The 15,634-nt window shown below is 37.3% G+C and overlaps 1 protein-coding gene and 4 non-coding genes across 5 annotated transcripts; 4 read left to right on the top strand and 1 right to left on the bottom strand.

Moving 5' to 3' along the window:
- The first annotated feature begins 2,512 nt into the window (after positions 1-2,512).
- On the top strand, positions 2,513-2,594 carry TRNAS-AGA. The gene has a single exon. It is a non-coding gene; the product is annotated as a tRNA-Ser (tRNA).
- Positions 2,595-2,717: 123 nt separating this feature from the next.
- TRNAS-AGA lies at positions 2,718-2,799 on the top strand. Its single transcript has one exon. It is a non-coding gene; the product is annotated as a tRNA-Ser (tRNA).
- Positions 2,800-2,930: 131 nt separating this feature from the next.
- Positions 2,931-3,012, top strand: TRNAS-AGA. Its single transcript has one exon. It is a non-coding gene; the product is annotated as a tRNA-Ser (tRNA).
- A 797-nt stretch (positions 3,013-3,809) lies between these two features.
- Positions 3,810-3,891, top strand: TRNAS-AGA. Its single transcript has one exon. It is a non-coding gene; the product is annotated as a tRNA-Ser (tRNA).
- Positions 3,892-5,855: 1,964 nt separating this feature from the next.
- On the bottom strand, positions 5,856-9,726 carry LOC111438235 (mitochondrial uncoupling protein 1-like). Its single transcript, XM_023076198.1, has 9 exons — positions 9,427-9,726; positions 8,586-8,798; positions 8,417-8,495; positions 7,933-8,066; positions 7,761-7,859; positions 7,569-7,673; positions 6,698-6,772; positions 6,498-6,584; positions 5,856-6,242 (listed from the first exon to the last, which is right to left on the bottom strand). Exons 1-9 carry the CDS (start codon positions 9,508-9,510, stop codon positions 6,204-6,206), a joined length of 915 nt encoding a protein of 304 aa, XP_022931966.1. The 5' UTR covers positions 9,511-9,726; the 3' UTR covers positions 5,856-6,203.
- Positions 9,727-15,634: the final 5,908 nt, after the last annotated feature.

Here is a 15,634-nt window from a genome sequence, read left to right as displayed (position 1 = left end):
GGATTATCATTTCGGGTAAGGTTGGGTTCCTTTTCTGAACCCGAACTTAATCGGCTCGGTTTCGGGTTCATGGACAAAACCTTTGGGTTGACCCGAGCAAAAAATAAATAAATAAATAAATATATATATATATAATATAATATTAAGAATGTTTTCGTATTAATGAGTTTGCTAGAGTGGTACTGAGGCTGGTTCAGGGAAACTCATGTCTTAGTTCGATGCTAGACAAATAAAATGTCGGTATTTAGTTTTATGACAATGTTGAACTATGTTAATATATTACAATTTTCGTTCGTTTTTTTATTGAATTTGTTTTTTTTTTTTCTGGGGTTGGGTTCTGAAAAGTTTCGGGTTGGGTTGGGTAACAATCCAATCAACCCGACCCAACCTGGACCATATACACACCTAATTATTATTAGCAGTATTATAATTATTATAAGCTTATGCTTATATATCCGTCTTTCATGTTGACATTCTTATATATTATATCTTAGCATGTAGATCGTAAGACAACCTAATATAACAAATCTGTACTTGCTTACATAACTTTACATACATGTCGATTTTCTTATGTCGGAGCCATGCTTAGAGATGTCTATGGGGCTGGGTACTCTGTGGACAAGAAGCTTCTCGTTCCCATTCCCACCATCTATTTTATTTCTCATCCTTGCGAAATTCTCTCATTTACTTTTGCAGGGATCGAGGTGTAAATACCGCTCGAAGAATTTGCAGGAATCGAGTTCCTTGCAGGTAATTTTTTATTTATTATTCTTTTAAAATATAATTATTTTAAAATTTTCATTTTTAATATAACATTTATTAAAAAATGGTAAAAAATCTTAATAAATCAATATATTTCCTAAGATAATTTTTAAAATTCAAGTTTGAATATTATAATATAATTTTAATTTAAATCTTAAAATAAGAATAGTAAAATTAACTATTTAATCTTTTTAAATATATACGTGTACATGGGGCAGGGATTTGGGCGTGTCAGTGGCACGGGTTTGAATCCGGTCATTCTATATTTTAGCTTCTTTTCATTCCGTGTGTCAGAGTGGTTATGAGGTGAATTATGCCGCTCACAACTTGTTTTACACAAAAATCTATTATACATTAAAAATAAAATTATATTTTAGTTTCTTTCATTTAGTGGCATGTCAAAATGTTAATGGTATAACTAGAAGTTATGTGGGCTTTTTGTCGGGTAGGTTTGAATCATGCTACGAATTGTTTTGCACAAAAGTATATACCGATTTGTTTTGCACAAAAATCTACATTTAAAGTTAAAATTATATTTTAGTTCTATTCATTTAGTGGGCGTGCTAGAGTAATTATTTGGGCGCACTAGAGTCGTTATCGGGCAGGACTAGAAATCATTTGGGTTCAAGTTCGAATCTTGTTGCACTTCTCTTTTGCACAAAATTTACTTAATCTCGAATCCTACTACTCATGATTCTTGTGCAGGTTCGAATCTTGTTGCTCTTGACTTGTATTTATTTTAGCTCCTTTTCATTTAGTGGGCGTGACAAATTCTCATGCTCATGAATTGGACTTGTGTTTTTCATTCATAGGTGTGCCAGACCGGTTATCATGCATGCCTAGAAAGGTGTTTTTCATTCAGTGGGTGTGCTGGAGTGGTTATTAGGCATGACTAGAAATTATGTGGGCAAATTTGAATCCTGTCGTTTTTTTTCATTTAGTGGGCGTGACGGAATGGGCATGACTTGAAATCTCAAATCCTACTACTTAGGACTTTGACATGTTCTGCTTTTCATTCAGGGGGCATGTCGGAGTGGTTATCGAACATGATTAGAAATCATGTGGGCTTTGTCCGTGCAGGTTTGAACCCTGTTGTGGCGTGGTGGAATGGTTATCAGGCATGACTAGAAATCTCGAATTCTACTGCTCACGACTTCGACTTGTTGTACTTGAGGGGTTATCGGGCATGACTAGAAATCATGTGGGCTTTGCCCGCATAGGTTAGAATCCTGCCACTCATGACTTATATTTTTTTTAGCTCCTTTTCATTTAGTGGGTGTGGCGGAAGGGTTATCGGGCATAACTAGAAATCTCAAATCCTACTGCTCATGACTTCGACTTGTTGTGCTTTTCATTTAGTTGGAGTGCCGAAGTAGTTATCGGGCATGAAATAATGTGGGCTTTGCCTGTGGAGGTACGAATCCTGTTGCTCACGAGTTATATTATTTTTAGCTTCTTTTAATTTAGTGGGCATAACTAGAAAGCGTTAACGACTAGAAATCTTGAATCCTACTGCTCAGGACTTTGACTTGTTATTTCTTTAATTAAGAGGGTATGCCAGAGTGGTTATCAGACATGATTAGACATTATGTGGGCTTTGCCTGCGCAAGTTCAAATCTTGTTGCTCATGACTTGTATTATTTTTTATCTTCTTTTCATTTAGTGGGCATGACTAGAAATGGTTATCGGGTATGACTAGAAATCTCGAATCCTACTGCTGAGGACTTCGAATTATTATGCTTTTCAATTAGTGGGCGTGCCGGAGTGGTTATCGGGCATGACTAGAAATCATGTGGGCTCTGCCCGCGCAGGTTCAAATCCTGCCGCTCACGACTTGGATATTTTTATCTTGTTTTCATCATTTAGTGGGCATGGTTGCATGACTAGAAAGCACACACGACTAGAAATCTCGAATCCTACTGCTCAGAACTTCGACTTGTTGCACTTTTCAATCAGTGGGTGTGCCGGAGTGGTTATCGGGCATGACTAGAAATCATATGGGCTTTGCCCGTGCAGGTTCGAATCCCGCTGCTCATGATTTGGATTTGTTTTATCTTCTTTTCATCATTTAGTGGGAATGGTTGCATGACTAGAAAGCGCACACGACAAGAAACAAGAAATCTCGAATCCTACTGCTCAGAACTTCGACTTGTTGTACTTTTCAATGAGTGGGCGTGCCGGAGTGGTTATCGGGCATGACTAGAAATCATGTGGGCTCTGCCCGCGTAGGTTCGAATCCTGCCGCTCACGACTTGTATTTTTTTATCTTCTTTTCATCATTTAGTGGGTACGGCTGAATGGTTGCATGAATAAAAAGCACGACTAGAAATCTCAAATCCTACTACTCACAACTTTAAAATATATGGGCTTTGCCCGCGCAGGTTCAAATCTTGTCACTCATGACTTGTATTAATTTTATCTTCTTTTTTCATTTAGTGTGCATGACTAGAAATGGTTATCGGGCATAACTAGAAATCTCGAACCCTACTGCTCACGACTTCTACTTATTATGCTTTTTAATTTGTGGGTGTGCCGGAGTTATTATGGTTATCGGGCATGACTAGAAATCTCGAATCCTACTGCTCACGGCTTCTACTTATTATGCTTTTTTAATTTGTGGGCGTGCCCGAGTTATTATCGAGCATGACTAGAAATCTTGTGGGCTCTGCCTGCGTAGGTTCGAATCCTGCCGCTCACGACTTGGATCTCACGGCTAGAAATCTCGAATCTTGCTCACGACTTTGACTCTTTTGCCTGCGCAGGTTCGAATCCTACTGCTCAGAACTTCGACTTGTTGTACTTTTCAATCAGTGGGCGTGCCAGAGTGGTTATCGGGCATGACTAGAAATCATGTGTACTCTGCCCGCGCAGGTTTGAATCTGCCGCTCACGACTTCTTTTCATCATTTAGTAGGCATGACCGAATGGTTGCATGACTAGAAAGCTCTCACCACTAGAACTCTCGAATCCTGCTCACGACTTCGACTTGATGTATTGGAAATCTAGAATCCTACTGCTCACGACTTCGACTTATTGTGCTTTTAATCAATGGGCGTGCCAGAGTGGTTATCGGGCATGGCTAGAAATCATGTGGGCTCTACCCGCGCAGGTTCGAATCCTGCCGCTCAGGACTTGTATTATTTTTTATCTTCTTTTTCACATTTAGTGGGCATGACTAGAAATGGTTACCGGGTATGACTAGAAATCTTGAATCTTACTACTCATGACTTCGACTTATTATGCTTTTCAATTAGTGGGCGTGCTGGAGTGGTTATCAGGCATGACTTTAAATCATGTTCGCTTTGCTGTCGTAGGTTCAAATCATGTTGCTTAATACTTGTGTATTATTTTTATCTTCTTTTTTCATTTAATGGGCATGACTAGAAATCTTGAATCCTAGCTCACGATTTCGAATTACTATACTTTTCAATTAGTGGGCGTGCCGAAGTGGTTATCGGGCATGACTAGAAATCACGTGGCAGAATTGTTATTGGGCATTATTAGAAATCTCGAATCACGACTTTGACTTTTTGTGGTTTTCATTCAGTGGGCTGCCTCTCACGTCTTGTAATTTTTTTAGCTTCTTTTCATTTAGTGATCATGATAAAACGGTTATCGGAAATGACTAGAAATCTCCAATCCTACTACTCATGAGTTCGACTTGTACTTTTCGTTGTACTTTTCATTCGCCAGAGTTTTTATTGGGCATGACTAGAAATAGCTTTGTTCGGGCATGTTATTTTGACTCGTTGTACTTTTCATTTAGTGGGGGTGTTGGAGTGGCTTTCAGGCAGGACTAGAAATCATGTGGGCTCTACTTGTGCAAGTTTGAATCCTTCCACTCCCGACCTGTAGTTTTTTTAGTTTCTTTTCATTTAGTGGGAATGACTAGAAATCTCGAGTCTTACTGCTCACGACTTCGACTTGTTGTACTTTTCATTCATTGGGCATGTTAGAGTTGTTATCGGGCATGACTAGAAATCATGTGGTCTTTGCCCGCGCATGTTCGAATCTTCGAATTGTGCCACTCATGACTTATATATATTTTTAGCTTCTTTTAATGAGCGGGCGTGACGGAATGGTTATCGCGCATGATTAGAAATCTTAAGTCCTACTGCTCATGACTTCGACTTGTGCTTTTCATTCAGTGGACATGTTAGAGTGGTTATCGGGCATGATTAGAAATCATGTGGGCTCCCGTGCATGTTCAAATCCTGCCGCTCATAACTTGTATTTTTTAAAACTTTTTTTCATTTAGTGTGCGTGATGAAATTGTTATCGGGCATGATTAGAACTCTCGAATTCTACTGCTCACGACTTCGACTTGTTGTGCTTTTCATTCCGTGAGCGTGTCGGAATGGTTATCGGGCATGACTTGAAATCATGTGGGCTCTGCTCGTGCAGGTTTGAATTCTGTCGATCACGACTTGAATTTTTTTTAGCTTCTTTTCATTTAGTGGGCGTGACGGAATGATTATTAGACAAGACTAGAAATCACGTGTGCTGTGCATGTGTAGTTTTGAATCTTATCATTTGCGAGTTGTTTTGCACAAAAATCTATTTTACATTAAAAATAAAATTATTTTTTAGTTTGTTTTCATTCTTGAAAGTGTTTCAAAGTATTATTTTTTAGCTTATTTTCATTCTTTGAGCGTGCCGAATAGGTTATAAGTAATCTATTTTACATTAAAAATAAAATTATTTCTATTTTACATTAAAAATAAAATTAGGGAGCATTTCAAAGTATTTACCGAACTGGTTATCAGACATGACTATAAGTTACCAAGCATGACTATAAAAATCATGTGGACTCTGCCCGCACAGGTTTAAATCCTAGCTCACGACTTAAAATCATGTTGGCTCTGCTTGCGTGAGTTGTTTTGCACCCTCCACGTCTAAAGGGAACCCCATTCGAAGTGAGTACGCGAAGAGACCCAGCCTCATACGTAAAATAAAAATTTCTACAAAAAAATTCCATACTATAATCGTCAATTATGTAATACTCATAAGATAACTGCCCGATACAAAACCATTAACATGAACTAATCGAATATATATTTTTCTTTAGCCAAAACTCTATCCTTTTGTAATTGAAAATACCAACAAATTGAAGCTTCATAGATCCAAGCCAACTAAAAGTTAAAATCATGGGTCAACAATCTCTGAAAATTCTAATATTTTGTTTGAGGATGTTTGAGCAAATATGGAATAAAAAATGACATAAATTTAATAGAACAGAGAATGAATGAGTTTGGGAAAGAATCTCAGTCTGAGGATTGCTTTCAACTTTTATTCTCCTCCCATGGAAGATGCAAAAGCTTTGATCTCATCAATGGAGGAATCAGCAAATAAAGTAAACTCTTCATGTAAAGTGGCTTTTATTCTCTAAGCAAAGAAGGCTGAAAAGGGGAGCAATCTGATTCCGCAACCCCACCAAATAGCTTAAGATGAAGATTCTAGTTTTTTCACAAACTTCTTGGCCTGTAATACAACAAATGATTCATTTGATAAGATCTCAATGGATTTTCAATGTCTTCTCCTCATTTTTGGTTCTGTTCTGGAGTAGAACACGAACAAGAACAAAACAACAACGAGAACAAGAGTTTGGTTATATTTGAGGTTTCTGATTTTCAAAAACTGGGCTACTATTGAAAACTGAGAAATATGTTTATACTCTTGAGAAATTCTTAGAGATGAACAATCTGACATCTAAAGTGTCGAGCGGAAAGGAAGTACCTGTTCTAGAGTTAGGAACATGATAACATTCCATGATCCTAGCCGTCCGAAATTCGGGATAAAGCCCTTGTAAAACGCCAGAGGTCCCTGCAAAATGTAATTCCCAGATGGTATTACGATATGCAAATCCCATGGTAAAAGGCAGATATTGGGATGATAAGAAACTGTTAAAGAATCACTATAAGTGTATGAAAACATACATCATTTCTTAAAGTCTTGATGAAACAATCAAGTGTGCTTTTGTAAGTTGAATCCCCCATCATTCTTGACTTCACCTGCCAAAAAAAGGTATATGACAACGTGCGAATGACTCCGATTCTCCAAAAGAAGGCCGTGCAATAAAAAATAATCAGTGTGCTTTGTTAGGAATCACGAATTTCCACAATGGTTTGATATTATCCACTTTGAGCATAAGTTCTCATGGGTTTGCTTTTGGTTTCTCCAAAAGGCCTCATACCAATGGAGATGTATTCCTTACTTATAAATCCATGATCTAAATCCATGATCAACCCCTTAATTAGCCGATGTAGGACTCCTCTCTCAACAATCCTCCTCTCGAACAAAGTATACCATAGAGCCTCCCCTGAGGCCTATGGAGCCCTCGAACAACCTCTCTTTAATCGAGGCTCGACTCCTTCTCTGGAGCTCTCAAACAAAGTTTACCCTTTGTTCGACACTTGAGTCACTTTTAACTACACCTTCGAAGCACACAACTTCTTTGTTCGACATTTGAGGATTCTATTGACATGACTAAGTTAAGAGCATAGCTCTGATACCATATTAAGAATCACAAACCTCCACAATGGTATGATATTGTCCACTTTGAACATAAGCTCTCATGACTTTGCTTTTAGTTTCCCCAAAAAGCCTCATACCAATGTATTCCTTACTTATAAACCCATGATCAACCTCTTAATTAGCCGACGTGGGACTTCTCTCCCAACATGCTTTTCAGTTACCATGAACCAGCATGAATTGTTTCTATATATATTCAAAAGAGTGTGACACCAAAAAGTTATAAAATGAAGACACCAAGAAAAAGGGGACATGGCATGGATATAGAGAGATTACCACATCGACTGGGGAGCCAATACAGACAGCGAAAAACCCTGCTCCAAGACCAGAAAGCAGATGAGTCAAAACATTATCTGTGAAACCTGGAATTTTCAAAATTGTCTGCAGAAAAACATAGAGTAAGATAAGAATCAGCAAAAAAAAGACCCCAAGATTAGTTCTACAAAGATAAATTTCCAACGATTTTACCTGTTTCACTTGATCGTAGCTGGCTAGTTCTGCGGCATTTATAATAGCATTTCTTGCAATATTCGGTCCAATGCCAGTCCATAGAGCTCCAACTCCTTCCTATATGTTATATACAAATCGTAACATGGAAATGATAATACATTTTCCTTGATCCTGAGGTTAAATAGCTAACCTGTCTAACAATGGTAGAATAAGCATTCAATGCCCCTGAATAGCGCCTAGGCACGCCAGGAGGTAACTTTCCTTCTGCTTGAAGTCTAACTTTCACAAGATCAGTTGGATTTGCTACTGTGATCCCTATAGCACCTGTTAACGAAGGACGAAAGGAAAATGAGTTCATTTTACTTTAGCACACAAGCAGTAGAGGGGTTTGTCGGAAGAGGAATGCTATCGAGTACAAGCATATTCTGTCGTGAAAGAGTGCAGTGTGTGGCTCGATTAAGAATTTGCCAATCCTTTTCCTTCATACATGTTCTATTTGCTGATATTGTTACTATTTTCTACTTGGAGAAACTCCTGATCTTCAAAAATTCTCCACCATCCTCAACAAGAAATACATGCATTAACGCTACAAACAAATACATGAACTATTACGCGTGCAATCATGGATTCGAGAACAAACACTACGTGCAGCACAAAGTCAAATCCATGCTCACCAGTTGTCAGTGCAGCAAGAATCTTCTTAGTCAAAGGAACATCACCAACAAAGTCACTGCCCACGTAAAAGTTCTTAACCTATGATGTAAAATCAATATACAAGTTTGTGTTAGATATGAGCTAAAAAGACAGAACAGTAGGCATAGAGCCTGGACTTCAAAAACTTACAGGCTCATACAACCCAATCCTTAAGCCTCCAAACACGCATTGACGATGCAATCCAGGAACAATTCCTTTCCACAGGGACGCCATACCTTCCTCTCTGGCTATGGTTCCAACCGTACCCAGCATACCCCTATATTTCGGTAAGACATCACCGACAACCGCCTTCTTTTGTAGCTGAAGCCTAACCTTGGCAGTGTCTAGAGGAATAGTACATATCTGCATCAATATCAAAAGCAATCCAATTTTAGCCAAACAATCATCTCAGATCATTGAATATCTCAATAGTTTCTCGAGTGCATGACTTAAACAGAACAATCTGGTTTTCAATTTTAGTCATCTGTTCTCAATTATTAAGCTTATAATATCTACTTGTAGCATCTTACTTTTCAAAAACACTTTCGAAATTTTAGCTAAATAGTTAGAAAATCAAAACTTCAAGGCATCGTAAATAACGAAAAATCAGTTCAAATTCTAATGATGACCGAGATCACTCGAACCAGAAGTCAAACTCCAACCGCATGTAAGATCAAACCCTGTTTAAAGCAAAATTGACCGATCAAGTATCGCTTGATCGAGCCAATCCCAATGCATGGTTAACCAGAGTTGAAAATAATCAAGAAGCAGATAAAATCAGCAAATCATCTCACAAATCCACACTCGAAATTTGAATTCGACAACTAAGAAATCCACAAAACACTAACACTTCTTCCCCAAATTCCAAACACGAACGGAAACTAAATTTCAAGAACGAACTGCTTAGAAACACGATTGTCAAAAGGGTTTAAGAAGATGCGATGCAGTGCAGTGTGTTATGTATATATACAGTGAGAAATCAGGAGATTACCTCGGCGAAACAAGCAGCAAAAGCACTACTAGCAAACGTGCCGGCGAATGAGATATCAGATTTGCCCTTCGAATCGGCAACCATAGCTTAACCGGAGACTGAACCGGCGAGAAGGAGATGAAATGGGGAATTTGAAACAAACCTAGAAAGCGAAATGGAATAAGAAGAAGAATACTGGGCGTGATCCTTGAGGGATCTAGGGAAAAGCAAAACGAGAAAGAAATAGCGTGTTGGCGGCGTCTTCTCGGGGTTCGTTCTCCTGCGCCAGCCGCGCCACTCCGGCAATCACTGTATTTGTATTTGATAATAAAAGTTTCAAATTATTTAATTCCAATTTAATTTTGAAAAAGATTTTAATAATTTTAATTACATGTATGGTAATTTAATTTTGATTAAATTATAAACATTCATATTTATAATTTAATAAAAAAATATTTATATTATTATTTTACTTTAAAACTAGGCTAAGATGTTTGTCAATATAAAATTTAAAATAATATTTCGGGTTTTGTAACAATAAGAAACTAAAACAAATAATATGGTTTCGAGTTGATTTTTATAATTTAATATTTTTTAATACAAAAAAATATGATAAGACATGTATTTGATTCCGCTGTCACATATGCTAATTATAACTATAATATGTGATTTAAATAGTTTAAATTATTTAATTTAAACCATTATAATAACTCTGATAAATATAATATTTGATGTTTTTATTTTTATTAATTTAGTCAACAAATATTTTATAATTTAAACATAATCTAGATATTTAATCTTATAATTTTTAAAACGTTGGATTTTTTTGACCTATCAAACACAAATTTGAAGTACAAAAATTTAGGAACTCTTTTAAATGACAAGAAATTATTTGATACCTAATTGAAGGTTTAGACTTCTATAATAATAATTTGTTATTTTGTTTTTTTTAACCTATAAATACTATTTTTACTTACTAGTTTCATGGTGAGCTATTTAGATTTTGATCGTGCTTTAAAAAATAAAAAAATTAAAATTAAGTTTTAATGTATTAATTAAATATGATGTAGGACCTATTTTTTAATATAAAGTTCAACTTTAAAATATTTTAAAATGAAATTAACTGATTCATAATTATAATTTATTGTTGGACCATATTCAAAATATGGTTGAATTGATAAAGTTTCATTAAAGGCGAGCCTTTTAGTCTCTTTATGAATTAACAGACCAACTAACGAATTAGAAGATGCCACGTGGAGTCCATATATTGACCCTCCAAGCCCCGTTGAAGATGACGTGGTGTGGCGTGTTTGATTGGAAGAGACACGTCGAGTCAAAGTCCAACTTCCACATCCTGTTGGTATCGATCGGATTGCAGAGTGCATTGACACGTCATCTTTTTTGTGGGTCAATTTATTTTAGAATTAATCCCATCTTTGTGGAGTGATTTTTTTTTTTCATTTTTCTTCTTTTTTTTTTTTTAATTATAATGTTAAAAACTTAAAATATTGGATGGAGCCCGGACTTATTATCTATCTATTTTGAAAAAAAGATTTAGATATTTTATAAATAAATATATTATGTACTTTTGTCACGTACAAAATTTTGAGGCATCGAAAGATCGAGAGTGACTAAAAAACCTATGCATTCCATGAAAAATGAAAGAATAGAGATTAGAAAAGTGATTATAAAATTTAGGCAAATTTATAACTTAATAGGCAATGTGTGCAAAGTTAGAGTGAGATCGGATGTGCATTTACATATGCCAAGTTCATGAAATGGGGAAACGGGGATCGGGATACATGACATGTATTAAGTGTCAATATATGTATGTAGTCTAGACAAACGCCTCGGGTTGATAGTTTCTCTGTGCCTTTTGAGCTCCTGAGCACTCCATTGTCACGATCAGGAACTTCAAGAACTAGAAGAAGAAATGTAAAAAGGAACGAGTATAAATATACCTAGTAAACAATCTACTTGTAGGCTCTTATTGCATCCATGTTCTAGCAGGGAAGCATCGACTTACTCTAAGTTCTAGAATCTCAACGCTCTTGGTACACAGACAAGGGCAGAAGACTTAGCCTTCACAACGGTATCCGACATATAAAGATGAGACGCTACCCCATATAATTTTGTACGAGGTGGGGGACAACATGGTAAGTGCTAGCCTGCTCGTCGTCGTCCATGGTGGAGTTACCTAACGGACTTGTCTCATACGCCATGAAGTGGCCCAAGGTTGTAGGGCACTACCCTCTAGTACAAGCTAGCTCAACTGGTTATCTGCATGATCAACGCCCTCCCATAGGATGGACCCTCAACGTAGGGTAACCATTGACTGAACGTGTGATCAATGTCCTACCACAGAACGAATCCACCATAAAGAGTAGTTGATCTACCAATGAGTAACATGATCATAACCAACGTCACACCTAGCTCGATAGTATCGTACTGGAGTGGGAAGGGAAGTGAAAGCTCCTCGAACTCTATACCAACTATTGTCGGCCTAGATTTTTTTTTTCTTCTTTTTTTTTTTTTCTCCAGAGATACCGATGTGGCCCAAGTCTCAAGTGTGGTTTGGCGGTCTTAATAGGAACTCAAGACTCGCATTTCATAACTCCTAACTCCCCGAGTCTGTTGTGCTCAAGAGTTGTAGAGTCTCACCCTCTAATCGTTCCTCACCATTCTACAGAGCTCAGAAATTTGGAGGCTCCCTTGGGGATGTCATCCTCTTTAATCCTCAAATCATGGTACCCAGATCTCAGGTCTATTTTAGAGAATACCGATGCACCTTGCAACTGATCGAACATGTCATCTATCTTCGAAAGGAGAAACTTATTTTTTATAGTGACCTTGTTCAGCTCTCGGTGGTCTATACATACACGCAAAGTCTCATCCTTCTTTGTCACAAAAAGTACAAGGCTCCCCAGGAGCGAAATGTTAGGACAAATAAACCTTTTGTCCAAGAGTTCCTGTATTTGTTCCTTCAATTTTTTGAGTTCAAAGGGTGTCATTCTATATGGTGCCTTGGAAATCGTCGTTGTTCTCGGCTCAAGGTCAATTCCAAAATAAAATACTTGTTAGGAGGCAACCTAGGTAAGTCTTTAGGGAAGACATCCTCGAGCTCTCTGACCACAAGGACTGAAGAGACTGTTGGCTTGACTCCCCCACCAACGGTCACACTAGCTAGAAATGCCCACGCTTCACGGTAGATCATCTTCTTAGCCTTCAACGTGAAGACCACTCTCGGGGTTTCCCTTATCGACGATCCCTTGTAGAATAGGCTATTCCCCGTAGGAAGTCTGAAGGTTACCACTCGAGCCTCACAATCAATTAAAATTTTGATGCATCGAAAGATCGGGAGTGACTCAAACAACTCTGCAATGCATGAAGCATAAAATAACAGAGAATGGACAACCTCAGATCATGTGCGCGCATCACACACTCGCAAAAGACCCGCAAACTAACCTCAGATCTTGGACAAAATTTTGAAGCAAAAGACCCGCGGACCAACCTTATTGTCTTGCATGTATCTTGACAAAATTTCGAAGCAAAAGACTTGCATACTAACCTTATGGTCTTGCATGTATCTTGATGAAATCGGTTGATCCAACAGCCTAAATGACCAACTCTCGTTCTTTGAGGCGCCTCTAGCATTTTCCCTTCTGCACGGATTTGAGAATCACTCTCTAAGATCTCTAATAAAATCTAACATTTTTTTAAAATTAATGGCTTGTTAGACTTAATGTTACAATTTTAGGAATTTTTTTTTAATATTTTAGGAATATGGTCTCTATCATAAATACCTGTCCACCGTACTTAGTTTTTCATCTGAAGAAATCCAAAACATATTCTACCCTGTGTCTTGTAATCTCTGCTCTATCGGTCTTAATAAAAGTGTGAGTGTTTCTCACAAAAAAGTTGTGTTCAACAATTTGGTATCAAAGCGAGGTTGATATAGGTTGTCTGATCTCTGCAAACTCCGTATGCTTTATTGTTGCCTCTTTGTCTGATTATTTACACTAGAAAGGATTTATTGAGATTATTTGCAAGTGGGTTTCTTTATGTCGTGAGTAGTCCGTGACTTTGCAAATTTTATGTCGAAAAAAATTGTTCAGTATTACTTATGTATTGTTAACATGATGGGTGATATTCGAGTCATTAGAGAAATCAAGAAACTCAACATTAACAACTACAATACGTGGGCAATATGCATCATCATATCCTATTTACGGTTGTCTTTTAGGATCTTTATTTCAAATTATTTAAATTGATTTTAAATTCACACTTACGAGGGAAGAAGAAGCGCTCTACACAAGTAAAAGTGGGAGCAACAATAAGCCGTTTGGATATAAAAATACTGATAAAAGAAAAAAAAAATCACCAAGAAACTACACAACCTTAGTGAGCCGAGTACAATGACAACAAGAGTTCTCAAGGGAAGATATTTGAAGACATTTGCTACAATTGTGGAAAGAATGACCACATGTCAAAAGATTGTTGGTCTAAGAAAAAGTTCGTCCAAAGTAATACGGCAACCTTCAAAATTGATATGGATGATGAATAAGATGCATATGATGTATCTTAGAAGAAGACGACCTAGCGCTCATGGCGATAATGGGAGAGCATACTAATTATGAGAATCATTGGATCATTGATTCGGGGTGCTCAAATCACATGACTGACAAAAGAGTGGCGCAAGGGAAGCATCATGGCACTCGAATTAAAAATACTTACCATACTCGAACATCATTGAAGAAACTTTACAATAAAAGACAAGGGAGCACACGGCAGATATTTGGTCTAGTGTTGATGTGTTTGCAGATCCAAGTGACACTAATGTTAATGACCAAAAAGTGACTTAACCAAACAAACTCGATAAAAATAAAACAAAAAATCAACAACTTAGACGATCAGAAAGAATCCGGAAGTCAAATCTAAGTATGCCAACACAGCTATTAAGAAGCAAAGTATAGAGCAGCTCAAGAAAGTAGGTGGCTGAATCTGTTAATGGAAGATTTGTACTAGAAAGTTGACTATCCAGTACTTCAGTGAGACAATCAATTTGCGGTTTATATAGTAGAAAATTCGATGTTTCATTCTAAAACAAAGCATGTGGAGGTGCATTACCATTCTGTTAGAGAAAAAGTCTTGAAAGAAGAAAACAGATGACCAAGTGGTAGACTTGTTTACAAAAAGGTTGAATATGGGCAAATATGAGGACTTTCATTGTTAGCTCAACATGGTACGGCCAACAAAGACTAGTGACAAAGAAGAGTCTTAAAATTTCATCACAACTCCAATAGAATCAAACGAAGTAATATTAAATTATGTTTAATATAATATTATGAAATATTACTTATATATTTTTATTAGAAATTATATTGAAACGTTAAAAAGTAAACTTCCCTCGCCCTCGCTCAAACTGTCTTGGATGATAAAAGTCCCACGTTGGCTAATTTAGAGAATGATCATGAATTTATAAACAAAGAATATTCTCTTCATGAGCTTGAGGCCTTTTGAGAAACCCAAAGTAAAGTCATGAGAGCTTATACTCAAAGTGGACAATATCATACAATTGTAGAGAGTCGTGTAACCGAAGACAATTAACACAAATAGAGAAAGATACTCAAAGTGGACAATATCATACCATTGTAGAGAGTCGTGTAACCGAAGACAACTAACACAAATAGAGAAAGATACTCAAAGTGGACAATATCATACCATTGTAGAGAGTCGTGTAACCGAAGACAACTAACACAAATAGAGAAAGATACTCAAAGTGGACAATATCATACCATTGTAAAGAGTCGTGTAACCGAAGACAATTAACACAAATAGAGAAAGAGAAAGCAGCACATGAAGAATGAGGCCTTTTCCAGTATTCCTCCCAAGGCTAAGCCTCACGTTTCTTGTTGGCTAACCCCAACAAGAAAAGAATTCTTCTTGCCTGAGCAGCATCCAAAGTGTTCCTCCACCATTCTTTCTCAACAAGTTCGCCTCCAAAATCGTTACCGATCGATCGCCGATGGCACACGCACCGTGGCTAACCATGGAAGGGGTGGTCCAGTTTCTACATTATTGTGGGGCTCAGCCAGGAAAGCTTACAGGAAGGATTACTACCCCTCATCAAGGTTCTCTGTTGGACTGGCCGAACCACATGGGGCTGCCAGCTCAAAGAATCTCATCGCCCACTTCACCCATGGCTTGTCTTTTTTTTTTTTTTTTTTTT

This window comes from Cucurbita moschata, unplaced genomic scaffold (genome assembly GCF_002738365.1).
Source record: "Cucurbita moschata cultivar Rifu unplaced genomic scaffold, Cmos_1.0 Cmo_Scf00072, whole genome shotgun sequence".
Classification (NCBI taxonomy): domain Eukaryota; kingdom Viridiplantae; phylum Streptophyta; class Magnoliopsida; order Cucurbitales; family Cucurbitaceae; genus Cucurbita; species Cucurbita moschata.
Note: the sequence above shows the minus strand (reverse complement) of the source record. Positions and strands in the feature narration are given on the sequence as shown.